We start from the raw sequence: 26,682 nt of genomic DNA on the forward strand, positions 1-26,682 counted from the left end.
GATTTCCTTCGCACTCTAGATGTTGGAAGTGGATTTGTTTTTGAAACTATCGAGTTTATCAAACGTCAATAATTCACTGATTGAAGGATATTATTTTTTGAGAAAACAACGGGAAAAATAGTTTTGAAGGATGCCCTTCAAAAGAAAATTCATTTGATTATAAAAAATAAAAAATAAAAAGAAAATCCATTTGATAATCCGGTTATCATTGTTTTGACCGACTTGATTTTTTGCTCGATTATTCTACTCGTTGACCCCGACAAGTTGAACCGTGCGGATTTATTATTTTCGATAATCCATGTTCCCAATGAGCATCATGCAGTAGAGTCTCACCACCGGATAGACTGTAGTTTTTATGTTATCTTTTGGGATGTTTTTTCTTCTTCATTTTTTCTTTTGCAAAAACCCTATTTTGTATACATAATATTTTTGAGGTCTATTTCAAACTTTATTCATCTTTAATCAGTTTTAATGATTAATCTCGAACGCATAATTTGTTTATATATATATATATATATATATATATATATATATATATATATATATATATATAAATCTTCATGTAAGGACCTTAAAATGAGGACCTTATATGCGGACCTCCCCATTTCTCGCCTTTTCCAATCGGATTTCGATGATCCGAGCCGATCAATGTGTTCAGAACATGATTTTAAGGGTACACGCGAGAAATCGGCAAAAAAAATGACCGAAAAGGGCTTGATTTGACCAGTTTTTATTTGAACCGTTCGATAAAAAACAAACAAAAACTGCTCGGATAAAGCCCTTCCCGGTCTTTTTTTTTGCTGATTCCTCAGGGGTATCCTTAAAATCACATTCTGAACACATTGAGCGGCTCGGATCATTGAAATTCGATCGGGAAAGGAAGGTCCGCATTTTATTAAAATAATGAGGTCCTTATAAGAAGGGGATATATATATATATATATATATATATATATATATATATATATATATATATATATAAAAGAGTAAGGGACATGGGCTAAATTTGTAAGAAGGTAAGGAAATTTTTTTTCCTTCTTTTCCTAAGGTTTCGACTGAGCCATTTCCCTCAGGGGTTTCTTTCAAAAATGAGATTGGCTCGAGATAGCCCCTAAGGATTGCACTATGCGGTGTGTGTGAATGCGAATGCGAGTAAATTTGTGTGTAAATTGTACCAGTAGACGCATTGGACTGTTCTTGATCAAGACAAATTGGACCGTTCTTGATATTTTGGGAGCTCCGTTTCAAAGTGGGCGGTCCTTCACGCTAGTGAAGGGATCGTTTCCAGCAGGTGTAGTCGTTGCAATATTTAGGGAAGAAACTACAATCAGGGCCCTCTGTGCCCATGACATAAGCAAGAGCTACAAAACGTAATTGATATCGTTTACTCTGTGGGGCTCAATACGCAGAATAATCTCGAAAGAATCAAGTCGATCGGAAGCACATTTGTACACTATCAATGTCACAATCATACAGGCTCCGTATATTTTGAGGTAAAACGTTTAATTGTGACATGTTCATGTAGAAATATTTATGGTAAAAGCTTTGTTACACCTCTCATGTCTGTGTTCAACTGAGACCTCAAGCCAAGTTTTTCCAAAAAAAAAAGGGTATCTCAAAGCAACGTTTTACACGATTGGGGAAGCATGTTGGGCACATAGGCCTTGTTGTGCTCGATGCTCGTAAGAGCATCAACATCAGAGTAGGCATATGCATAAGTTTAGGTAAAGTAGAGAAGTAGAGCCAAAAAAGTGCAGTGCAGCAGATTAGCAAAACGCAGAGGTAAAATGCATTTTTTGAAATGGTTCGGTAGAAATAACTAAGCACTATTCATTATGTACCGTTTATTTTATTATTGTTTTACACAACTGACACGTTCTCTCTCCTCCCTTCTGTTCTTGTTTGTATTTTATAATACTATAAATGTCATATATTATCATATTTTAATAGATGGAGAGTATTATATACAGAGCATTGGTGTGGTGTTTTAGTCAAAAGAAGGCAGCAAAAATACATTTTTCCACTGTTCACCTGCTATTTTGACGAACTATTGATGTACTTGCTCTAAGCTGGAGGAGAAACTCACAATTGTGAAAGTGCAAAAAAAAAAAAAAGGGGGACACATACAATATGCGGAAAGTATACAGCCGCCGCATGTCATGTGGGACCCATTCCGGACCCTGCACAGATGATTCAAGCCGTTCAATAATTTAAAAAAAAAACGAGTGGAGAACACGAAACATCAGCTCAATCCAATATGTGTAGGTGTTCGGATAAGCTTCTCATCTTTTTGTACACCAAAAAACCAATCTTTCCAATTTTTTCCGATTTTCCAAAGATGAGAAGCTTGATCTTAGAACTTACACATATCAGATCGAGCTGATGTTTTGAGATGCCCACTCAATTTTTTTTTAAATTATTGAAAGGCTCGAATTATCTGTGCGGGATCTGAAATGGACCTCACACGACGTGCAGTGGTTGGCCACCACATTTTTCGGGCGGTGGCTGTAGCTCTACAATATCAATATGCATGCACATTTGGACTAATAATTTCTTGTGGGCCCGCACTACGCTGGAACTTAAAAGTATGTGTGTTTGTCGTGGACATAGTTATGAATACCGTTTCGTACCGGCCGGTACGTACCGGTTTGATAGAAAAACGATACCATAACCCTCTAATACCGTTTCGGCTCCAATACCGGACCTTACTGGAAAATACCGAAAATACCGGACAATACCGACCGAGATGATGTTACCGGCGATTTCGGCCGAAATTTTGCAAAACAGGACCATTTCGCACCAGGAGAAAATGGAGAAATAGAAGGACAAAAAAAAAAAAGAGAAAAGAGGAGATCGGAAAAAAAAAGTGGCTCCTCGTGGTGTTCTCCAGCTTGTCCTAGGATCGACCACGGCTGGAAGTGATTACTTACATAGATCTTTCCATTGGAATTCCTCTCAATCATACAGATTACAACCCACTTGGAGAATAAAAAGGAAGGGTGAGATGAAACTAGATCTTCCCACTGGTTAAGGAAAATGGAGTGGTGTAAGACTGTAAGTATAAGAGAGAGAGAGGAAGCCTCATGCGGGTGTTCATCTGGGTTTTTCATTTGTCTGAGGAGAGAGAGAGAGAGAAAGAGAGAGAGTTAAGTTGGATTGGGAAAAGAACTTTCCCAAAAGTTACAAAAACTGTGAATTTTTCTTTTATGTGTACAAAACCAGTGGTTTACAGCACATGGTTTGAGAATGGAAGTGGAGTAATTTTTCGATTAAAAAACGGAAGAGAAGAAATGGATTTCTAAGTTTGTTGGGAAGAGGAAATTATGTGAATTTTTATTATCTTATGTATATGTATATTTATTATAGAATGAATTACTCCCTCCGTCCCTTTTAAGTGTTCTGTTTCGTAACTCCAACTTATTAAAAAGACATCATCATTTAACATTTCACATCAACTTTTTCTTTCACTTTCCTTACTTACCCATCATCATTACACTTTTACTCACTAACTTTTCAAAATAAAATCTACTTTTAGGAACAAAATAGACAATACACCAACTTTTACCCCCATAACTTTACAAAATGGACACTTATTAAGGGACAGCCCAAAATGAAATATTGGACACAAAAAAATGGACGGAGGGAGTACATAGTATGGAAAAAAATTTAGTTATAATTATATATAATTGTAGTTGCGGTAAATCCGAAACGGTACCCGGTACCGATACGTACCGTACCAGTAAAAAAACCAGTACCATGTCCGAAACGGTATTCAGAACTTTGGTCGTGGGTGTCTTGGACATTTTCTTTCTATCCTAAAAATGTGCGGAAGAGAGGGTGGGAGAAGAGTAAAACTGTAAAAGGAAATATTACGTGGGGCTCTCCTGAGGTTTTGGTAAAACACAGGCCCTTCCCCTCAAGTTTTTAAAATGACAGGAGTGACTCTCCTGTCACACATGATGTACACGGAGGACACATTTAATGATGTCGAACTAACGCAGTTAAGAACCAAGAGCTAGGTACCACATTACGAATTCGCTCACATATTGAGTAGGTGTTTTTTGAAAATTAGTTATTCTTAAAGTCGTCTTTTTTTTTAAATATAGCCAAATTTTGCATCAAAGTTTTTTCAAATAATAATTTTTCTTATTGAATAGAATTCGAAAAGTAAATAAATGTGACCGAAAGCAAAGAAATAAGATTGCTAAAGATGAAAAAAGCTGTGAAATAATTATCTCGCACTTAGGATAGGGTATGAATTGCAATCAAACTTGAAGGAGCAACTTGCAGAGAAGGGAGAAACTCCAACTTCAGCTTCAATGCTGCGGTCCCACACGGAGGGAAAGGATGCGACTATTCGCAGCCCCGTATTTTCTCCCTTAGCCCACTACATTTCGGTAAATAGTTGTTAAAAATCATACATAACATTTCAGTAAATAGATGTTGAAAACAAAATTATATTTCGGTAACTACATGTCGAAAATATGTTCAACCTTTAGTAAACAACAGCCGAACATATATTTTCGGTAAATAGTTGTTGAAAAAAAAATTATATTTCAGTAATTGTATGCTGAAAATGTATCTCAATTTGAGTAACTAACTGTCGAGTATAATTAAAAATTTAACGAGCTTTGGGAGAAAATACGGGATTGCGAATAGTCAGCTCCGACGGAAAGCTCCAGCCTACAGATCGATCAACCATTCTATATTATATTGAGCATGTTTCCACCTACCTGTCTCTAATCTAAACACCGATACGCATGCTTGAGTACTTTGCTGCTATTTCCTGTGCTCCGGCTGGCAGCCTCCATCGTCATCTTCGTCTTCTTCTTCATCTGCTTCTCTCACACCTAATTTATTCAGGTATATATGCTGCCTGCCCTTATAACTTTACTCTTTTGGTGTTGAAAATATATATATATATATATATATATATATATATATATATATATATATATATATATATATATATATATATATATATATATATATATATCAAGGCGGAAGTCAGGACGTCCGAATTTTGTGGTAGGTCCAAATTTTTTTGCTTTAAGCCATTGGATTGTGTTTCGAATGGACTGAATTCGCGGACAATCTATTCGCATGAATAGATTGTCTATGAATCCGGACCATTCAAAACACAATCCAACAGCTGAGATCGTGGTCGGACCTAACACAAAATCCAGACGTCCTGACCTGATCCGCCCTGATCCGCCCTGTAGATATGCATATATTGCTCATTGACACAATTCTATATTGTTGCGATGATATTAGTATTGGCTTTCAGACCCCCAACAATTTACTTGCCTTCTCATTGGTGAATTCTATTACAATATTTAATCAACCATGGAGTTCTCGAAAGTATATGTATTAACCTAGCTAGTAGTAGTTCAAAGTTTAAAAATGAGTTGGTTGATTTATTTGTCAAAGGGTAAAGATCTACGACACCCTCAAGTCAGGCCCCTGTCCTGCAGACCGGAGCTAGGAGCAATATTCCAAAAAAAAAAAATAATAATAATTAATAACATAATAGGGAAAACATACACATACACGGAAAAGAAATCAATTGTTTTCGACTACATAGCCACTTTCTTCTAAGAAAATATGAGGTACCCTTGTTGAATTCAATAAAATTTGTTGCCTATCAAATAAATATACATATGGGGATTAGCCTGTTTGCAGTACTAGTTGGACTGCACCCTCATGTTCAGCTCTTTTGTGAACTCTCACATTCCAGTAGGGACGGAGCTATGATTTACATATAGAGGGGCAAAACTTAGAACCTTAAATTCCTCAAATTCACATATATGGTTGTTGAATTTTTAATTGTTCCCTGCATACAGTTTGAAGTTCAAGCATGAAACCTGAGGAAGGGAAAAGAGAGCCATTTTTAATTATATTGGGCAAAACACAAATATACATACAAAAAGAATAAATTAATAATTTTCTGCTACATAGCCACGTACCATATATTTTACATGTTGAAGTTTGGGGGATCGGTGGAGTACATTATAAATATTTATTGTGCATTTTATGTTTTACATAGAATGATTCTAGAAAGGTTGGGTGGCACGGGCGCCACCTGTACACGTCCCCCTGGCATCGGCTCCCGTGCCAATAAGATAATCGGGATCATTCTTTTTTAAAAGAGATTAAATTCTTTACACCGCTAATGTAAACATTTACTTCATTCAAATCAATTATATTGCGCCACGTTGCCATGTTTTATTGATTGAGACTACTGTTTTGCAACGTGGAATAATATAATTAATTTGGAGAAAACAAATGATTACACCGGCTGTGTAAAGAATTTATTCTCTTTTTAAAATATCTTCATGAATATTGTTTGTGCAAAAAATTGTGCCCATCTGGCGTCGAAAGATATCATCTCAGAATTCGCTTATTGGGTGTGTCACTATATTTTTCTTCAATCGACATGATTTTTGACATGACTAATATTGTCGATAAGATTTAAAGTAATTAGAACGATTTCGATCGTCTTTGTTGGACATAGAAGGACCCACGAAAGGTCTCAACCTGAGAGCGTAATAAGTGCGTACAAGCTGATTACAGAAAGATACGAACGTGGAAGACAAAAGATCAACCAAATTAATAAATTAAATCACGGTCCTATGTAGAGTAAAGTTTTCATCCTATTCACATTCATGGATTACAATTCAATCCTATAATTGTATGATTTACCAATTATGTCCTTACTATATACTCTTCTCTGTCTCACAAAATGTCCAAAATCACTAGTCACACCTAAATGATCACATTTCTTACCAGATTTTTTCTTACCGGAGATAATGATAGAATGTCAAACGTATATATTGACTTGCTTCCAACTCATGGTATATGAATGTGTGGTGATTAACTACTTTTATTTTCTTTATAATGTGAATGTGTATGAATTAGCCATGTATAACATTGCCAAAGGCTATATCATATATGTATTTGAGAAAGGTCAATGCAAGTATAAAAGTAGTTCTAAATCAAGAAAAAAATTAAATAGATAACTTGTCAAAGAATAAAATACTACAAAACAAGTACAATTCAAGAATACGATCTCCATGCTCTGATCGTATACACATGCATATTATCGTAGATGGAGAATTAAAGAGTTTAGTGAACCAACTGGACTAAAATCTACTGAAAATCAATTAATCTATTCACCACGTACGGATAACTTTTTAAATCAGCAACCTACAGATAATTAGCAAGTGGAGTGGAGTGCGGTTAGTGCCTCCCGTATACTCCCATGCACATGGGCAGGATTTGATCCGTAAGCACTCATCCTCTTTCCAAGTCCCCTAAGATAGAGTAGATTATGTTTAACGAAGAAAAAAAAAAAGGGAACTAAAGCAGGGAAATATGTTCCCAAAAGAATAAAATTAACTACAAATAAAAAGCTAGACGTGGCCGAATATTTTGCTTTCTCTCTTTGGGCCCTCGAAGGAAAGTATTTTGGTTATAGTGCTACGTCATTGCTATTATCTTCCTTTTTTTCCCCTTTAATTTGTTTTTTTTTTCTTTTAAATTGCAGATATAAAGAGCAGAGCTTTATCTTCTCAAATTTGATTCGCGTCACATAAAAAGTTCCTTTGGAAATATGGGAAGAAACGCCCTAGCAGAAAATGTGTTTTCTGGAAGGCATAATTGAGTTGTCTGTATGCAAAGCCTTTGATGAGGCGGCCAAAGCAGGGAAATATGTTTGTCAGTATAGGATGCACTTGTCCAATTTGGAAACAGAATGGAGGAGTCTTCAATATCTTAGGGGAACAATTGAAAGAAGAGTTCATGGGGCAAGGGATCGCGGTGAAGAGATTGAGGATGCTGTTTCACGCTGGCAAGAGGATGCGGGCCGGATGGAAAATGAAGTCCAGCAGCTTATAGGGCAAGTCGAGGCAAGAATGCACTGCTTTGCATGCTCATGTCCTAACATCAAGTGGCGGTACCAACTGGGCAAACAAGCCGAAGAGAAGACAGCAGCTGTCAACCAACTCACCACTCAGGGCAGCCGATTTGATGTAGTTTCACACCCCAGGCCACCTCCTCCAGAACTTGAATTTCCATCTGCCGAGAATTATGTTCACTTGGATTCTAGAAAACCAATTTTTGAGGCTATAGTGAATGCGTTAAAAGATCCCGAAGTTAAAATGATTGGCGTACATGGGCCAGGAGGGGTCGGTAAGACCACATTAGTCGAGAAGGTCGCCAAAAACATGCTAGATGATGGAACTTTTAAGCAAGTCCCGCTAGTAGCCGTCTCTAAGGATCTCAATGTGAAGGAAATACAAAAAAAAGTGGCTGACAGATTGAATTTTGCATTGGATGCCACAAAGGATGAAAAGGGAAGAGCGAATGAGTTGTGGCATAAATTCAAGAATGGCGAGAAATATCTAGTAATATTGGATGATATTTGGGAAAAGGTGGACCTGAAGGCAATAGGTATTCCTGTCATGGAAGGAAATATAGGGTGTAAAGTTGTGTTAACGTCTCGAAAAGAAGATTTGCTAAGAATCACAATGAAAGTCGATAGAAATTTTCCAATTGCAGAGCTACCAGATGCAGAAGCATGGGGCCTATTCAAGACGAAGGTGGGAAAAACCATCGAGTCTCGGCCAGAAATATATTTCCTAGCACGACAAGTGTGTAGAAAATGCAAAGGTTTGCCGGTCGCCATAAATGCTCTTGGAGCTGCATTGGAAGATAGGCCATACCTCACGTGGAAAAATGCTTTGGATAAGCTAGAGAGGCACATGCTCACACAAATTGAAGGTATTGACCCAAGTGTTTGGGCCTCTTTATGGGTGACCTACGATATGTTACGATCCTCGGATGCACAATCTTGTTTCTTGCTCTGCTGTTTATTTGTTGAGGATGCTGAGATTTCGATTGACGAATTGATGAGACACTGCATGGCAAGGAGCTTGCTTGCTCAAAACCCTCGTACATTTCATGAAGCAAGAACTGCCATGCATACAGTGGTTGGTGTCCTCAAATCAGCTTCTTTGTTATCAACTGACGATCATGAAACTGTTGTCAAAATTCATGATGTCATAAGAGATGTTGGTATCTCAATTGCACGTGAGAAAAAAGGATTTCTGGTAGATCATGGTGCCCTTCATTGGCCACGGAATCCCACAAATGGGCTATCGTACAAAGCAATGTCATTAAGTTTCCAAAGTATTAAAGGGCTTCCAGATGGGTTGGTATATCCACAACTGGAAACCTTAATGGTTGACAATAGCGAACTTTCCGATCTTGAGGTTCCAGACAATTTTTTCAATGGAATGATGCAACTTACAGTGTTGACTTTTACTCGAATGCGTATGCGGCGACTCCCGTCATCACTTGAAAAATTGACAAACCTTCGGATGATATATCTGAATGAATGCGAGTTGGATGATATTGCTATACTTAAGGAGCTGAAGAGTAATCTTGAAGTGCTTAGCCTTAGGGGTTCTAGCATTGAGGCATTGCCACTAGAGATCGGACAGTTGACTGGTTTACGAGTGTTAGATCTCCAAAATTGTGACAAACTCAAGATGATTCCTGGAGGTGTCATTTCCAATTTAACTAGCCTGGAGGAATTGTACTTTCCACAAAATTTTGATAAATGGGAGGCCACAACTGACAAGCAACAAGACACGAGCAACAGAGAAAATGTGAGCCTCGAGGAGCTGAGACGGTCATTGAGTATTGGTAAATTAACCACTTTACATATCTTTATACCATATGTCATGCTATTACCGAAGGAGGACCTAATATTTGGGAACCTGAAGGGATTTAAGATATCAGTGGGTAATAAATTCAAACCTTGGGAAAAATTTTCTGGAAGATGCACGTTGAAATTGGAACGTATTGATCAGTTAAGAAATGAGTTCATCCCTTTGGTGGACAAAGCTGAAGTGGTAGTCCTCAGTGAGATTGAGGGTTTGAAGAAGGTGTTTCATGATAGAGGTGTTGGAAATAGATTTCTTGACTTGAAATACCTCAAAGTTACATCATGTGTTGAGGACTTGGAATATCTTCTTGGTGAGTCAAAATTATCCGTGCAAAATCATGGGCTTCATCGCTTACAGCCGTTCAATAATTTAACTGTGTTAATTATTGAAAATTGTAAGTCAAAGTATCTTTTTTCCCCAACCACCGTAAAAGGACTTGTCCACCTGGAAGAACTAGAAGTAAGATCCTGTAAAATCATGGAGGCAATAGTTGGATTTGAAAGACGAAATGATGAAGATGAACTCACCAGTGAGGTGAAGTTCAGTAAACTGAAGCAGCTGAAATTGGAAGATCTATCAAACCTCTTAAGCTTTTATGCCCAAAAGGAGAAGATGGGAACAATCATGGGAAGCTCTTCTTCTTGTGCCCAGCCTCTTTTCATTGAAAAGGTAAGCTTTATCATTGTCCGGTTAGTTAGTTTACTTAGGTATTATTTCGAATGGTTCTTAGATTGATCTGTTATTCACATTGAGGAATAAGTTTGGGGGATCTGTCAAAGCTTGAAAGCTTCTGCAACTCTACCATCCATGCAATACCTTTATTCAACGGAAAGGCACATTTGCTTTATCATTATTAGCGTTGTGTCCGTTCATGCACGAGAAAAATAAAAATAAAAATAAAAATTCACTCGTGTATCGAATGGGCAAATTAAAGAGATAGTTGAATATTTTCAGCCCCGTATTCGATGCACCATAGCGTTGTTCCCGTTCTATGCATGGAAAAACATATATCTACTGTTATGAATTAAAAATTTAAAGTGTGAATAGAATAAATTCCAATTAATTTGCAATTGTGAAAAATATAAGATAAACAAAGCTAATTTAGATACTTATGGTCACAAATTAGCTTCCTATTTGAAGATTGAAACCATTTGAAAAAGCATGTAGTATACATTTAATTTTTTTTAACCAACTAGGGCTATCTTAGTTGGCCAGAATTCTTGCATCTCAATAGGAGGTCAGGAGTTCCAATTTCAATAAGTCCTACTTGGATGACATACTAAAAAAATTGAATGCCATGGAATTAGACCTAAATTTGGAGCTACTAGTGCTATGCCAATTGGAGTCTTCGGTCACTGCCGGCTGCCCAAATCAACTATTTCTATCTTTGACAGTCCATCCTCCCCAAATGCTCCTAACAACATCATTAATGTTGAAGAATGCCATTTAAAAGTATAACCTTTTTTATTCTGGGCACACCCATAACATGGCGGTACCTTAGTATTTCCCAAAAAATGAAAGGTTCTCATTTGGAGGATAGTGCATGTTATGGTTTTGATCTCAAACAACTAGCTGACTTATTCCTTGTGTAGCAGTTGTTTGATAATGCTTGGTGAGCAACCTTTATATGGAGAAGTCCTAATGATTCGTCTATCAAACTACTTTGTAGGTTATTTTCCCTGCCTTGGAGAGGTTGACCATTACTGAGCTGGGTAACATAATAAAGATTTGGGACAAGCAATCAATAGCTGTTTTGGAAGAACAATGGTCTTTCTACCAATTGACGGATTTGGAGGTCAAACGTTGCAGTAAACTGATGCATGTGTTTCCATCCAATATGCATCCACTGTTAAAGAATCTAAAAAAACTAGAAGTAAAAGATTGTGAAACCATGAAGGGAATAGCTGAATTTGAGGGAGAAATAGATGAAGATGGACTTAGAAATGAGGTATGTCGTTTCAGCAAATTGAGAACTTTGATATTGTTAAGTCTATGAATCTATGATATTTGCTTTATCATTTTCCTTCTATCTTACTTTGAATCTTTTCCTGTTGGTTCTTAGACCATGCTTTATCATTATTTATTTATCACTGGCAGTTAGGCCCCTCTCTCACGCTATCAAACACACACACGCACACATCCTCGGACACCAGATAAACACACCCTTACTCTCAGGACCGGCTCTGAGATATTACAGGCTTAAAACGATCTTCGAAATTGAGGCCCTTAATAATTGTAATCGAAAATCAAATAAAAAGTCGATAAATGAACTTTTCAAAACCAAATACATGTATTCAATGTGGAAAATCCCACAAAAAATACAATATACCGCAATATTTCGAAAGCATCATTATTTTTACTTAAACATCACTCTTCTTGCAGTTTTAGCAGCAAAAGTACTAATTAAGCCCTCACAATCAATCGCCTCCGCATTTCATTCTCAATGGATAGGATGGCCAGTCCATTTAACCTAGAGATCTGCAGCGATCCCGTGACCTTTTATTCCTCCTTTTTTGTTTTTTTTTGCTCCGTTCCTTGTTCCAATTGTACTTGGCCATTAGACATTAAGTGTAAAATGTATTCTTGGATTTAAAAATGGACCCTATAACAATATTAGATACTAAAAACAAGTGGGGCCCCTAGTATTTGGACATTTTGGGGGCTTAAGGCCCACACTTCTTGGGCCTTAGCCCAGAGCTGGCCATGCGTACTCTCTGATGTTATCCGTGCGAGCTCATTCTACCATCATTTTCCTCCTTTTCAAGTGGAATGATGTCTTACAAGTCCCTTTTTTTTTTTTTTTTTTTGCGGTTAGGAATTTCTCTTCAATCCATGAGGACTAGATATAAGATATTATGCTGATCATGCATGTCAAATTGTTTCGATCTTGTCCGAGTATGCATAAAAATAATATCTAGTGTATCGATAGTCATTGCCTATGTAGTTTGTTCTACAAAGGAATGGTCTGGCTTAGTTGGATAACATAAAAAAAGATTTGAATATTACGAAATTATGTGATGCGATGATTGAATCCATTCAATGTTTAAATTTTCATAGATAAGATAGGCTTATGGCCCTAAAAAATAAAAAATAAAAAAAACTACTTGATTGCTGAAAAAGGCCTGGTGGCTGGCTGGTGATCAAGTTGAATAGTGGACAATGCAATAAACTAAGTGTACATGGGTGAAGCCTAATTCTTGTTACTTAATTCTGAGGAACCTCAATTTTTCGACTTCCTCTGTGTAGTAACTGTCAATCTTCTTTCCGAATTTGTGAAAATCTGTCGTAACATATATCTGTTAGAAGGGGAAGAAAAGAAGGCATAGTCATATATTATTAAACTTTTGTTTTTCTCTTTAATTAGCATAAGTACTTTAGTAAACAAGATTTTATGACTAAATTGGATAAGCCAAAATCTGAAATTGGGTAATATGAGTTAGTGAAATGAAAGAAACACATAAGCTATACCTCAGTATCCGTGGTTTAAGTTTACTTAAATTAGTGTATGTATCTCGGGCGTGTCCAACATGGGTATGGGGGCCAATTAGACGTGTGACTGCTATTCGATTTTGCACTGGGACTTGGGGAAAATATGGGCGGGAAATGACCCAATCAATAGCATGAGCCAGTCCTTGTAGAGACCATGTTCGTAGTTCACAACTTCAGACACATATTTGAATGAAAATCTTTTATCAAATGCAACTGGAGGGTGATAAGGGACTACGGTTATGAAAAGAAAGATTACTGATGAGTTGCAACCAATTATCATATAGAACCATTCAATTTTGGGCCGTTTGTCGTCAGGCTCATTCAATTTTCATTGAATGTATTTTTTCCCTTTTTCCTTTCTTTTTGTGAGCCTCTTACGGAACCTCAATCTCTATGGTCTATGTTTGGTATCGCCTTGATGTACTTTGTCGAGTTCTAATAAAATTTTATTGCCCATCGAAAAAATTTATCTTATAGAACCATTTAAGTATTAGTCTTCAAGCCTCTAGGCAAGCTCAATATATTTAATTGCGGTACTAATAGGGTCCTGAGTTCTAGTAGTTCATCAAATAAAATGGAAAATTGGAAATTGCAACAAATATGATGTGTTTGGATATTAGAAGATTGAAAGGTGATCGAATTAATCAATATGTCTTCCACGGTTCTCCATATTTTGAGACTCGAATCTTGTGCTTCTAATTTGAGAGCTTCATTGAACCTCATTGTTATTCAATCTCAGTGGTAGATATTGAGCATGGTTGGAGTTAGTACTTGCTCTAAGAAACATTTATAACATACTAGAATGAATCCTCATTTTAATTGATTTTAGAGCTCGATTGGACCTCATTGTTATTCAATCATTATTGAATGTGTTGTAAACAACTTTGCAGGTTGCTTCCCCTGCCCGAGAACATTTAGATTTGGTTGGGGTAACAGAGATTCAGGACAAGCAATCACTCCCAAAACCCATAAAAGAAGTTGAATCATTGTGCAGACTTGTGGACATTCGTATTAAAAAGTGTGATCAATTGTTGTATGTATTTCCCTCCCATATGCTTCCTCTGAATCTGCAAGAACTCGAGATAGAAGACTGTGACGAGTTGGAGGTGATATTCTCAAAAGACCCGAAGGAGGAGATAGAAGCAATCAACGATGACGTCATTGTGTTCCCTCAGTTAAAGAGAATGAGACGTCTTTGGAATTTGCCTAAGCTCAAAAGTTTCTATACTGAAACGCAAGGCTTCTTCTCCCACAAGGTACAAAGGTCCTTACCCTTTTTTACTTGATCATGCATGGCCATGAAAAGCACTAAAAAGCGGGCACACGTCTATAATCCTGTAGTTTGATTGAAATTGGATAAAGATTTGATCCTTAATTGAGAGCCACTACCACCTGTGTAGCCTGTACCCAACAACATAATGGAGCCACACCACCTCCTTCGACCAACCCACTGTGAGAAACGACAGTAGTTTGAAGGCACGGTTCAGTTAGGGTTTTGGGTTAGCACAGAGAGGAGGAGGTGATGATGAGAGGTTGATTCTTGCCATTGGAGAGAGAGAGAGAGAGAGAGAGAGAGAGAGAGAGGTTATTGAGGAAGGAGACCGAATTGTGGGTGGATTGAGTTTCAGATGTGGTGAAGAGCATTTTTGGCTATGGGCCTTGGTCCAGGTGTTTTTTACGTGCTAAAATGGCCCAATCATTCATATTGGATGGTGGCTTACCATAAAAAAACGGACAAATTGAGTAGGAGGACATACTATAAAGGTTTTCGCTATAATAAAAACATAAATATTTTCCTTTAAAGTCTAAAGGACATTCTGCCCAGGATTTACAAAAAGAACCCCTCCTAAGGTTGACTGGCATTGACCGGTGTTGACCAAGGTTGACCGGCGTTGAAAATGCCTAAAATCTTAGGGTACCCTATGAATGTACCTAAAACCTTAGGGTACCCTATATATGAAAGTGCCTAAAATCCTAAGGTACCTTATGAAAGTGCCTAAACTGATAAAACCCTATAATAGGAAAGTGCACTCTAAAACTCTATGAAAGTGTCAAAACCCTAGGGTACCCTATGAAAGTGCCTAAAACCCTAAGGTATCCTATAAAAGTGCCTAAAACCCTATGATACCCTATGAAAGTGCAACAAGATCGAAAAACACGAAAAAGACATATTTTGTGTTAGCAAAATCAAGCTTTTGTCTCATTTAAGATAATTTAAATGAAAAAAATATTTTTTGTGTTAGCCAAACAAAGTCTTTGTCTCATTAAAGGTAATTTTGTCTTTTCACAGACTTTAGACTAATATGCTGTAAAAAAAACACAGAGTGAGTCTAGTCGAGTAACGATTCTTTAATTGGTCAAAAATTTTCATCGCTAGTATAAAAAGAAATGGTGTCTCTGGAGATCCATGCAATGGTTTTTTGCTGGGCAAAGGAAATTTTTTATTAAACTCGAAAGGGTACATCGAGTAAAAGGGAAGGGAGAACCAGAAAGTCCACCACAACCCCAAGAAAAAACAAAATTGAATCAAAATTACATCAAAAGATACACCCAAGGGTACACCTAAATCGTGAGCCTTCTAATACCATCAGGATTCCTTTTAAAATCTTTCACCCTATACACCTTAACATCGAATTTGGCTTTGATCCACAAGGCTACCCTTGTTTTGATTAAATCAACCAATTGGTGGGGATCAACAACTTTGTTGTTGAAGATAGCATCATTTCTTGCAATCCAAATAGATCACAAAGTAGCGTAAAAACAACACTCCCAAATAAATTTCTCCAGATTTTTGAACCGGAAGGAAAACCACCAAGAGGATAATCCCGGCAGATTCGAAGGAATGACCCAATCAATGTTCCACCACTCTGCTTCAACCAAATTTGGCTAGAAAACAGGCATGTTATCAATAGATGCTCTGGCGTTTCCTCTTCCTGAAGGCAAAATGGGGATGCCAAACCTTGTTCATCCATTCCCAAAATAATATTCCTGCTGTTCAAGACCGACCTCGTCGCAATTATGCAATGGTTAACTTTAAGATCTTAATATTAGTCAAGTCTTCCAAAGACAGTTGTTTTTTTTTATACTTTTTTCAGAAAACAATCGAGTTTGAATCACAATTTTTTACTTTTTGATTCCTCTCATTGAGATGAATTAATAATCTACAAAAATTTGCCGCAAAACTAACAAATGACAAAGAAATTAATAAAGAAAAAAATTTTAAAAAGGCAAAATGGGTTTAGAAAGTGGGTCACTTTTTTCTTTGATCAACAGCAAATTTCGTTCCAAAAAACCTAACGGTACTTAAATGAAATAATCATAACAATCGGTAAAAGCTGAATCTACTGAAAACTAGGAAACGAGCAAAATCACAAATGTGCATACAAACTCAAAGATGCATTACTCCCAAAGTGGGTCACTTCAATGCTGGTATTTCCCTTCCAATTCCATCATAGGATTTTGGCAAATTGGTGATTGGGGTGCGTGAGCTACTAGTGCTATGCCAATCGGAGTCATCAGTCGCTACCGACTGCCCAATTCAACTATTTTTGTCGTTGATAGTCCATCCTTCCCTAATGCTCCTAAACAACATCATCAATGTTGAAGAATGCCATTTGCGGGCTGTGATAAGTATATCATCTCCACATACGTTAATTTATTATTCCTCATGTTTACTAGTTTAAACAAAATTTTCATATTGGTAGGTATATTGCATTTAGCAATATTTATCACTTTTACAATTTTATCAGTCCGTGCTTTTTCATTTTTTCATGCCTAATAAATTTATCAATTTGGACAAATGTATAATACCCAATACGACTATTTACCAATTTTCTCTGATTTCAAACTTCTCAATTCAGTATGTATTTTACTTTTAGCAACATGATCACTTTTTGTGGTGATCGACCCAATATGTTAAACTATCCTATTTCTCTATTTACTAATCTTATAAAAAATTATTTTCATTAATATACTGTGTTTACTGACGTAACAAACTTTTCATTAAGTACAAATATTCTTATAATTTTATCAGTTCACACTTTCAAATTTTTACATGCATAATTTAATTTCGGTAAATTTATCAATTTTGATTTTGGCAAGTATTAAATTTATTAATATTTTTCTCTTTTTATGATTTTATCAGTTTGTACATTTTTTGGTTTTACATGCGAAGTAAAATTCTAATTTTGGTATAGTTTACAAATTTGTTATTTTGTGAATGATTGTTAGGCCATCAGTGATTTCTGATTGTACGGCTCTAGATAAATAAAGACTTCATTGAAAATTTATATTATTTAGTACAGATTTGAAACACTTGATTATTTAAGTAATTATTGCGTATGGAATAGGTAAGTTTTTTTTTTTTTTGATCGGCAAAATCTTTTATTAAAAACAGGGAGAGGGGAAAGGGGAATCCAACCAAAAATTGGAAAATACACGAAGTGAGCCAAAGCCCAACCGCCTAAGGTCTAAATAGGTAATTATAATAATAAGGGCAATGTAAGAATATTATTAGTTTATACGGCCTTGATCTCATAAATGGTTAATTTTATACGTTAAAATAGTACTTCGTAGTGTTAATTTACCAAATGCAATGGAAATTAAGTGCAACAAATATGGCATGGTGTGTCTGAATATCCAATTCCAAGAGCTAGCTCTTACAAAAAGTGGAATTTAGAAGAATGAAAGGTGATCGGATTGAGTCAGTACATGTCTACCATAGCTCTCCAAGTTTTGAGACTTGAATCTCGTGCTTATGAGCAGAGATGGATTTTAGAGCTTGATTAGACCTCATTATTATTCATTCAATCACTAATGAATGTTTTGTAAACAACTTTGCAGGTTGCTTTTCCTGTCCTGGAACATTTGCATTTTTTGAATTTAGATAAGATAACAAGGATTTGGGACAACCAACCACTCTCAGAACCAGAAAAAGAAGCTAAATCCTTCTCCGAACTTAAGGACATTATTGTTGATGGTTGTAACCAATTGGAGTATGTATTGCCCTTCTATATGCTTCCTCAGTTAAAGAATCTGCAAGAACTCCGTGTATGGGGATGTAGGAAGATGGAGGTGATAATCTCAAACAACCCGAAGGAAAAAGAAGCCACCAACAACAATGATACCATTCGGTTCCCTCAGTTAAAGACCCTGCAACTTGGTTTGTTGCCAAATCTCAAAAGTTTCATATGTAGTGAAACGCAATTCTTGTTCTCCAACAAGGTACATAAATTAAGCTCTTTACCATTTTCACTTAATCCTGTAGTTTCATCGCAATTAGAAAAAGAGTAGTTGATCCGCAATTAATTGAGATTACCAAATTTATTAGGTAAATTAGTTTATCGTGTAAACTTAACAGATGGCCCAAAACTATCTACGGAAATTTTGCCTAGTCAATGAATCCGTAGACCAATTAATGACTACATTTGGCTCTACGGTTATCACATACCAATTCCACCATACGTATAAGGTAAACCAACAAAACCCGTAGAAATGCAGAACGTCAAAAATTCTGAACTGGAATATTAAAGTTTCCTGAAATTAGAACTGCTAAAGAAACCAAACTAGTCGAGTGTAAGCTCGTGTTCGTTTGTTAAAAACTTATTCAAGATTGGTTTGTTTATGTAACAAATCAAGCTTGAACATTTTTTTGAAAGTTGTTAAGGTTTCAAACCAAGCGCTTGAACAAGCTACTACTTGTTTCGTTCGTCTAATTTTGTATAAAAAAATTTAAGCTAGTCAAGATCATCTCGTGTTTGGCTTGATTAAAACTCAACAGCTATGTGATTAGGGTTAATTCGTTTTTCTGAAAAAATAGAGAGGAGGAGAGAAGAAAGAAGACTTTTTTTTAATCAGTGAAAAAGAGAGAATACGTGTACTCCATTGTTTCTTCGATTATAGTGCACTAGTGTGACTCCCATAATTTTTTCTCGCGTTGAGGTTTTCCAGCCACGTATATCTATGTGTCTTTTGTGTTTCTATTTCATAGGCACTATTTTCATTTGCTAGAACTATACAATTATTCTTATGATCTATCCCTGGGTAGGGACTAGAGCTATTCAATTTAATCCCAAGGACGGGGGAGTTTAAAGTTTTTACAAGCATAATTTAATGTCGGTAAATTTATCAATTATTAATATTTTCTCTTTTTATGATTTTATCAGTTTGTACATTTTTTGGTTTTACATGCGAAGCAAAATTCTAATTTTGGTATATTTTACAAATTTGTTATTTTGTGAATGATTGTTAGGCCATCAGTGATTTCTGAGTGTATGGCTCTAGAAAAAAGAAGACTTCATTGAAAATTTATATGTCATCCATAGTTGTCCTAGTTTTGAGACTCGAATCTTGTGCTTATGAGCAAAGATGGGTTTTAGAGCTTGATTGGACCTAATTAATTACTATTCAATCACTAATAAATGTTTTGTAAACAATTTTGCAGGTTGCTTTCCCTGTCCTGCAAAGTTTGTATTTTCGGATTTTAGATAAGATAACAAGGATTTGGGACAACCAACCATTCTCAGAATCGGAAAAAGAAGCTAAATCCTTCGGCCAACTTATGGAGATTTTTGTTGATGGTTGCAATCAATTGGAGTATGTATTGCCCTTCTATATGCTTCCTCAGTTAAAAAATCTGCAAAAACTCACTATATGGAACTGTACGGAGATGGAGGTGATAATCTCAAAGAAGCCGAAGGAGAAAGAAGCCACCAACAACAATGATACCATTCGATTCCCTCAGTTAAAGACCGTTTTGTTTTGGGATTTGTCAAATCTCAAAAGTTTCATATGTAGTGAAACGCAACTCTTCTTCTCCGACAAGGTACAAATTCCTATTACAGGGCACGCATGCATGTATATAATCCTGTAGTTTCATTGCAATTACAATTTAGGCAAACTAGTTTATCGTGTAAACTTAACAGATACCTGAAACTTAACCAATTACTGCCCAATTTAGTACTAATTACAATTTTAAAAACTAACAGAATGTCAAAAATTCTGAACTATATTAAATTTTCCGGAAATTAGGACTTCTAGAGAAACCAAGCTACTCGAGTTTGAGCTCGCGTTTGTTTGTTAAAAGATTATTCAAGATTGGTTTGTTTAACTCTTTTTCAAAAGTCGTTAGCTACTACTTGTTTCGTTCGTCTAATTATGTATAAAAAAAAAAAATTAAGCTAGTCTAGATCGACTTGTGTTTGGCTTGATTAAAACTCTGTTCCTATGTGATTAGGGTTAATTCGTTTTTTAGAAAAAAAACAGAGAGGAGGCGAAAGAAAACTATTCTCAGAGAGAAGAAAGAAGACTTTTTTTTTTTTTATCGGCAAAAAAAAGAGAGGACGTGTACTCCATTGTTTCTTCGATTATAGTGCACTGGAGTGGCTTTCATAATGTTTTCTCGCGTTGAGGTTTTTCACGTATATCTAGGTGTCTTTTGTGTTTTTGTTTCATAGGCACTATTTTCATTTGCCATGTGATTTATGTGATCGATAGTTTTCGAGATTCGCGGGGGCATTTAATTTAGATTGTACGTGGAGTTCGATTTCTAACACCATTCCTTGCGACCTTTCTAAAAACATGCATTGTAGTAAGATATCGAATACCATAAAAAATTTAATTCAAGCTCTCCTCAAACCAAATTGATTTTAGGAGTGATAGTAGAACAATTAATGGTCCTGACAATTAGTCATGACGTTGTGTTTTATCCTACGTATAGGTTTTGTATTTGTCCACGACCATGTAACATAACGAATGGCTTTATCATGGGTTACAAAATATAGCCATATCTCGTAATCGGTTGGCTTTATAGGTTTTGTGTTTATCCTAATAATAGATTAGATGAACATGCCTCAATAATCGCGAGAAACGTTAATTCTAATTATTAGCATAACTTATTCACTTAATTAATTACTAACGACACGCTAACATCAATTTTGTTGCAGGATGCATTCCCAGTGTTGGAGGAAATAACACTATACCCTCCAGGTACTTTAGAGTTTCTCCGAAACCAGACCTCTACGAAAGAGATATCCATGGAGGTTAGGATTTTTACTTGTTTCTGTGTCACTTAATAAACACTTGTTTGTGGATATTTACCGGAAACAATTCGACTAATGCTTCAAATTTTGAATTTTTTTTTTTACCTTCAAACTTTTCCACTTATTATGGATTAGGAATGCGGTACAAGTGGTAAAGAAAGTGACCATAATGGTCAAGAATTTGATGAAGATTTAAAGACTCCTACGAAAGAGGTATCCATTGAAGTTAGTATTTCTAACTTGTTTCTTGTGTACTTAATAAACACTTGTCTGAGAATATTTATCATTAACTATTGAACTGGAGGGTATCCGTATAGGTTAGGATTTTTAAATTGTTCTTGTGTCACTTAATAAAAAATTGTCTGTGAATATTTATCAGAAATTATTCAACTGATCCTTGAATTTTCGATTTTTTTTTTTTTTTTTTTGAGGTAGCTTCTAAGTTTTCCAGTTTCTTTGGATTAGGAATGTAGCACAAGTGGCAAAGAAAATGACCATACTGGTTAAGAACTTGATGAAAATTTAGAGACTCCTGCGAAAGAGGTATCCATGGAGGTCAGTATTTCTAACTTGTTCTTGTGTACTTAATAAACAATTTCCTGAGAATATTTATCGTAAATTATTCAATTGATGCTTCAAATTTGGATTATTTTATTTTATCTTCTAAGTTTTCCACTTTCTTTGGATTAGGAATATGGTACAAGTGGCAAAGAAATGACCACAATGATGAACAAGGCTAAAGATCATGATGATGGTACAGCTATATATATATAGAGTTCTTTTCAGGTCCGGACGCCTTACGGTCCGGACCATCCGGACCTCGCATTTCTCGATTGAATTTCGATGATTCGAGCCGTTCAAAGTGATCAGAATGTGATTTTAAGGGTACCCGCGAGAAATCAGCAAAAAAAATGATCGGGAAGGGCTTGATCCGAACAGTTTTTTATTGAACGGTTCAGTAAAAAACTGCTCGGATCAAGCCCTTCCCGATCATTTTTTTTTCTGATTTCTTGCGGGTACCCTTAAAATCACGTTCTAAACACATTGAGCGGCTCGGATCATCGCAAATAGATCGGGAAAGGGAAAATCCGGGCGAGTGGACCTAAAAATTAGTGTGTGTATATATATATATATATACATACACACACACACACACACACACAATAATGCGGGAGTACCGCCATATGGTACTCCGAACCATTTTACAATCATACATTTCTGTAGGGTCTATCACTTAGGGGCTGTTTGATAAAACTGAAAGCTGAAAGCTGAAAAATTAAGTACTGGAAACTGAAAGCTGAAATTTTTAAGCTGAAAAGCTGTTTGATAAATATATTAAGTACTGAATTAAAAAAATAATAAATTAATTTTGTTCCAATTCTCTCTTATTTTACTAACAGTTACAATATACATTTGGTAATGGTGGAGGAGTGGTGGAGGTAGTGGTGGTGATGGTGGTGGAGTGGTGGAGGTGGAAGGAGTGGTGGTAGGTGTGGTGGTGGTGGCCGAGGAGTGGTGTGGTGGAGTGGTGGTGTAGTGATGGTAGTGGTGGTGGAGTGGCGGTGGTGGTGATGGTTGTGATGATGGTGGTGGAGTGGTGGAGGTGGTGAAGTGGTGGTAGGAGCGGTGAAGTGGCGGTGATGGTGATGGTTGTGATGAAGGTGGTGGAGTGGTGGAGGTGGTGAAGTGGTGGCAGAAGCGATAGTGGTGGTGTAGTGATGGTAGTGGTGGTGGTGGTGGTAGTGGTGGTGGAGCTAGTGGTGGTGATGTGGTGGACGAGTGGTGGTGGTGGCGGTGGTGGAGGAGTGGTGGAGGTGGTGGTAGTGGTGGTGGTGGAGTGGTGGAGGTGTTGGTGGGAGTGGTTATGGTGGTGGTATGATGGTTGAATGTAAGTACATAAAAATTCAGTCACAATTAAGTAGCTCAAAGCTATTTAATTTTTTTCAACTTTTTGACCTATATTTTAAGTGGTACTTAATTTGTTAAGCAATGTAAAATATGATTATCAAACCTACTGAATCACTTATTACTTAATTGATTCAGTTTTAAGTGCTGAATTTAGGTTATCAAACAAGCCCTTAGTGTATGAATCTCACATGAATGTGTGGTTGAAGTCTGGTTACTATTTTGCTATTTTTCTTTCTTCTCTGACAGCCTACGCCCAAAGGTATTCACGTTACCTGCTGTTATTAAAGAATTATCATAGTAATATTAACGATACGGCCCTTGACCTGATTTTTTTGGTTTTTTTAACCAAGTCTTCCGTGGGTTTTTTCTTAATTTTCATTGGATTTGGGTCAAATTTTTGGATTAATCGTTCGACTAGAAGGAAGTAATCGGAAAAGGAAAAAGTATGAACCAAAATCGAAAATTTGTGTGTATTTAGTGCCATATTAGATGAACTTTTTTCAATATGTGTCTAAATTTCTATATTTTTCTTATTCCTCTTGTCATGACAAAAGATCCGAGGTACTAAATTATGACGAAAAGCTAAAAAAGAAGTAGCTAAAGATTAAATAATACCACTTGTCCTCCCCAAAAAGTAAATTTGTTCAAACAACCTATTCATATGATCATTGTAGTAGGACATGCTTAAGAAGTTTCGAGAAAAATTCCAACTGTAGTCTTAAATTTACCCCCAAAAAAAAAAGTTTATAAAATAGTTGTTGTTTTCTGCTTCTATTATGTCCTAATGAATATCATGGCTTCAGTTTCTTAGATAATTACAATCAATATATTTTGTATGTGCAACAGGAAATCTAATGTTGTGTTTTACTTTTGCCCCTTTCATCAGTAATTTGCGCTGGAAGTTACGCGCGCGTTCGGGTTTCTGGGGAGAGCACAAGAGTGCGTTGGAGTAGCCTCCTGCATCCAAGTGCAAAACTTGTCGTTCCATTTAATAAGTTGAAGATGCATCTGATGATGATGCTTTCTCTATTTGGACCGTAAGATGGTGAATTTTCTAGTTTCAAAGTCAGTTTGTGTTTTAAGCTACAATCGCTTTCATAGTTTCCAATTCGAGCTAGACCTCACATTGGAAACTTATCTGTCCTTCGTATTCGCATGTCTATGAACTTTTGTTAGGTTGCTTCTTGGACGACTATTTTGCAAACTATATCTATATTAATGTTTGTGATTTTGATTGTAATAATAAATGTCGGATGAGTTTCTATGCATGGTTGTAATAATAATGTTCGTGAACTTATGAACTTATTACTTACCTAAATGTCAGTTGTGTTATGCGTGTGTTATAGTAAGATGAACGTTTTCATTTTTAGATTCACAACAATAAAGAAAGAAGAAATATCCATTTGCCACCCCAGTTAGGGGGATAGAGGCTATGATATAGCACGTGTGATGCGTAGTCAGTATCATTCTCATCGATTCAAGGTTGAATATTTTAAATTTATTTGGACTGTTTGATTTCTCTGTCTCGTTGTATAGGTGATTCGTGCAAATTCTAAGTTAATTGGATCTGTCGTCATATGAGCAAAACACATTTATCTAATAGATCATTTTCAACGCTTACGAATTTTAGTAGTTAGGAATGTTTTTAAAAGATGTTTTTGCGGTCGCCCTCTCACTCAGGCACATGTATTATGTGATTGAGGATGGAACAAGGCGAGGAGTAAGAGATTCTCAAATCTTACAATTCTAAAACACACATATTATGTGCCTAATGCGTCAGTTTTGACCTAATGTGCCTGCTTACAATTTCAAAAAGAATACATTACATCAAAATTAGAATTATTCAATTTGAATCAACACCGGCAGAAATGGAACCAAAAGGTTTCTTTTCTTTTTTTTACCGAGCCTCATTTTTCTAACCGGCAATGTTACAAACACAGACCAATGTGTACATATTCAGAACATATGTGCTCAAAACTTTCTTATGCACATGACCCATTCATATCAGACGATTTCGGACACATATGTTTGGATTTCTGCACATTTGTCCGTTTCCGTAGCATTTTTTTCTGACCATTACCCACAAGAAGGCCTTTTAACTTTTTGGTTTTGATCCTATCCTAAGAATGCCTTTCTTTTGGTCTGAGGTCCTAAGAATTCTATCTGATCACTTTTAGCCTTGACTGCTGGGCTTGGGCTACTCGTGCGGGTTTAATTAAGCCCATAGACATGCATTAGGTGCTTTGGGTGAACCAGGCATTGAGCACAAGTTCCGTGAATACAACTCTCATGGATATTTTTGTTTAATTAATTTGGGTTCTAAAAAAAATAAATAAAAGAATTTACAAGTTTGTAAAATGCCGATGCCAATATGTTTTAATGGATTCAAAAAATGTCGCATGCAGGCTCTGGAATGAATTCAGCTTACTGATAAAAAAAACTTGGTTGTTGTTTGAAAAAATTTCCAAAAGGCAAACTTACGAAATTTTGAGTAAGTCAAGGAAAAAGTAAAAGAAGATTCCGACTACATTTGTACATGAAAGTATGTGTGCACTACACAAGTTGATGCAGGCCGATATTTTAATTATTTAAGAAATATAGAAATTTTAGTTTGTTATTTTGCAATTAGTATTTTATTAGGAATCTTTCCATTTTAGCATAAATTGCCTAGGTTATTGGGTTTAATTTCTTAATTAGGTTGATTCTATTTCCTCTTTATTGTTTTCTTGTTCTCTAAGACGTAGATTTAGTTTTCTTTTTTTGTATTTCTAGTTTATTATAAATTGAGTTGTAAGCCTTAGGGCAATGGGGTTTTTTTAATGAATTATTAATGAAAGTTTGAGAAGTTTCTCAATATCGTTTGTTCGTAGAGAAAGTATCTCTAGTTCTAACTTATTCGTGATTGCCCTTATTGCGCGTTCTTCTTTTTCAACACGTCCTCCCTGCATCAGTTGATATCAGAGCTCTTGTTCCAATCCTGACTATGGCCGGAGGACGTGCTGGAGGTCAAGGCGGAAGAGGAGGTCATACATATTTGTTGCGCGTTCTTCTTTTTCAACACGTCCTCCCTACATCACAAGTGCATAGGAAAAATACCCATATACAAATGTGTGCATCATGTGTAGAGCATTATTGACAATAATGATACGGGCATAGATTTTTGTGCACAATAATTGAACATCTGTGTTCGGAACCATCCGATCGATAGTTGTGGAACACTTATTATGTTGTGGGATTCATGTACATCAGCCCGTTTCAGCTACATTCCATGCATGAAAGTCTGCATCGACTTTCTTCAATCGGAAAGAATGACTTTGAGACACCCAAACACGATCTAAAGATTTTCACTAAGTCAATGCTGTAGTGCCAAAATATTTCACCCAAGAAAACAAAAGATTAAGTACGATCCGGAGCACGCAGGGTCGAGTGATGAAGATACAATTAGGGTCATTTACAGCTCCTTTGGATGGAGGGGTGAGAGAAGAAAAGAAAGGGGAGTGGTCTCCCTTATTAGTG

General features: G+C 36.3%; 1 protein-coding gene across 2 annotated transcripts; it reads left to right on the plus strand.

Annotated features, from left to right (window-relative positions):
• The first annotated feature begins 4,714 nt into the window (after nucleotides 1–4,714).
• Nucleotides 4,715–24,471, plus strand: LOC131326669 (probable disease resistance protein At1g15890). 2 transcript variants are annotated; one of them, XM_058359527.1, is made up of 10 exons: nucleotides 4,715–4,862; nucleotides 7,546–10,399; nucleotides 11,400–11,678; nucleotides 14,110–14,475; nucleotides 18,062–18,442; nucleotides 19,662–20,042; nucleotides 21,163–21,258; nucleotides 21,394–21,483; nucleotides 21,724–21,813; nucleotides 24,053–24,471. In XM_058359527.1, exons 2-9 carry the CDS (start codon nucleotides 7,637–7,639, stop codon nucleotides 21,763–21,765), a joined length of 4,398 nt encoding a protein of 1,465 aa, XP_058215510.1. In that variant the 5' UTR covers nucleotides 4,715–4,862; nucleotides 7,546–7,636; the 3' UTR covers nucleotides 21,766–21,813; nucleotides 24,053–24,471. The 2 variants fall into 2 exon arrangements, with proteins under 2 accessions (XP_058215510.1, XP_058215511.1); XM_058359528.1 differs by having other exon boundaries at nucleotides 21,394–21,471.
• Nucleotides 24,472–26,682: the final 2,211 nt, after the last annotated feature.

The sequence above is a fragment of the Rhododendron vialii genome, chromosome 5a (assembly GCF_030253575.1).
Source record: "Rhododendron vialii isolate Sample 1 chromosome 5a, ASM3025357v1".
NCBI classification, from domain to species: domain Eukaryota; kingdom Viridiplantae; phylum Streptophyta; class Magnoliopsida; order Ericales; family Ericaceae; genus Rhododendron; species Rhododendron vialii.

What these genes read in the sequence shown, in the direction of transcription:
- LOC131326669 (XM_058359527.1), top strand. Translation starts at nt 7,637, where the DNA reads ATGTGTTTTCTGGAAGGCATAATTGAGTTGTCTGTATGCAAAGCCTTT. An exon ending in AACTCTTCTTCTCCGACAAG is followed by an intron (nt 20,043 to 21,162) that starts GTACAAATTCCT and finishes ATTTTGTTGCAG; the next exon opens with GATGCATTCCCAGTGTTGGA. An exon ending in CGAAAGAGGTATCCATTGAA is followed by an intron (nt 21,484 to 21,723) that starts GTTAGTATTTCT and finishes TCTTTGGATTAG; the next exon opens with GAATGTAGCACAAGTGGCAA.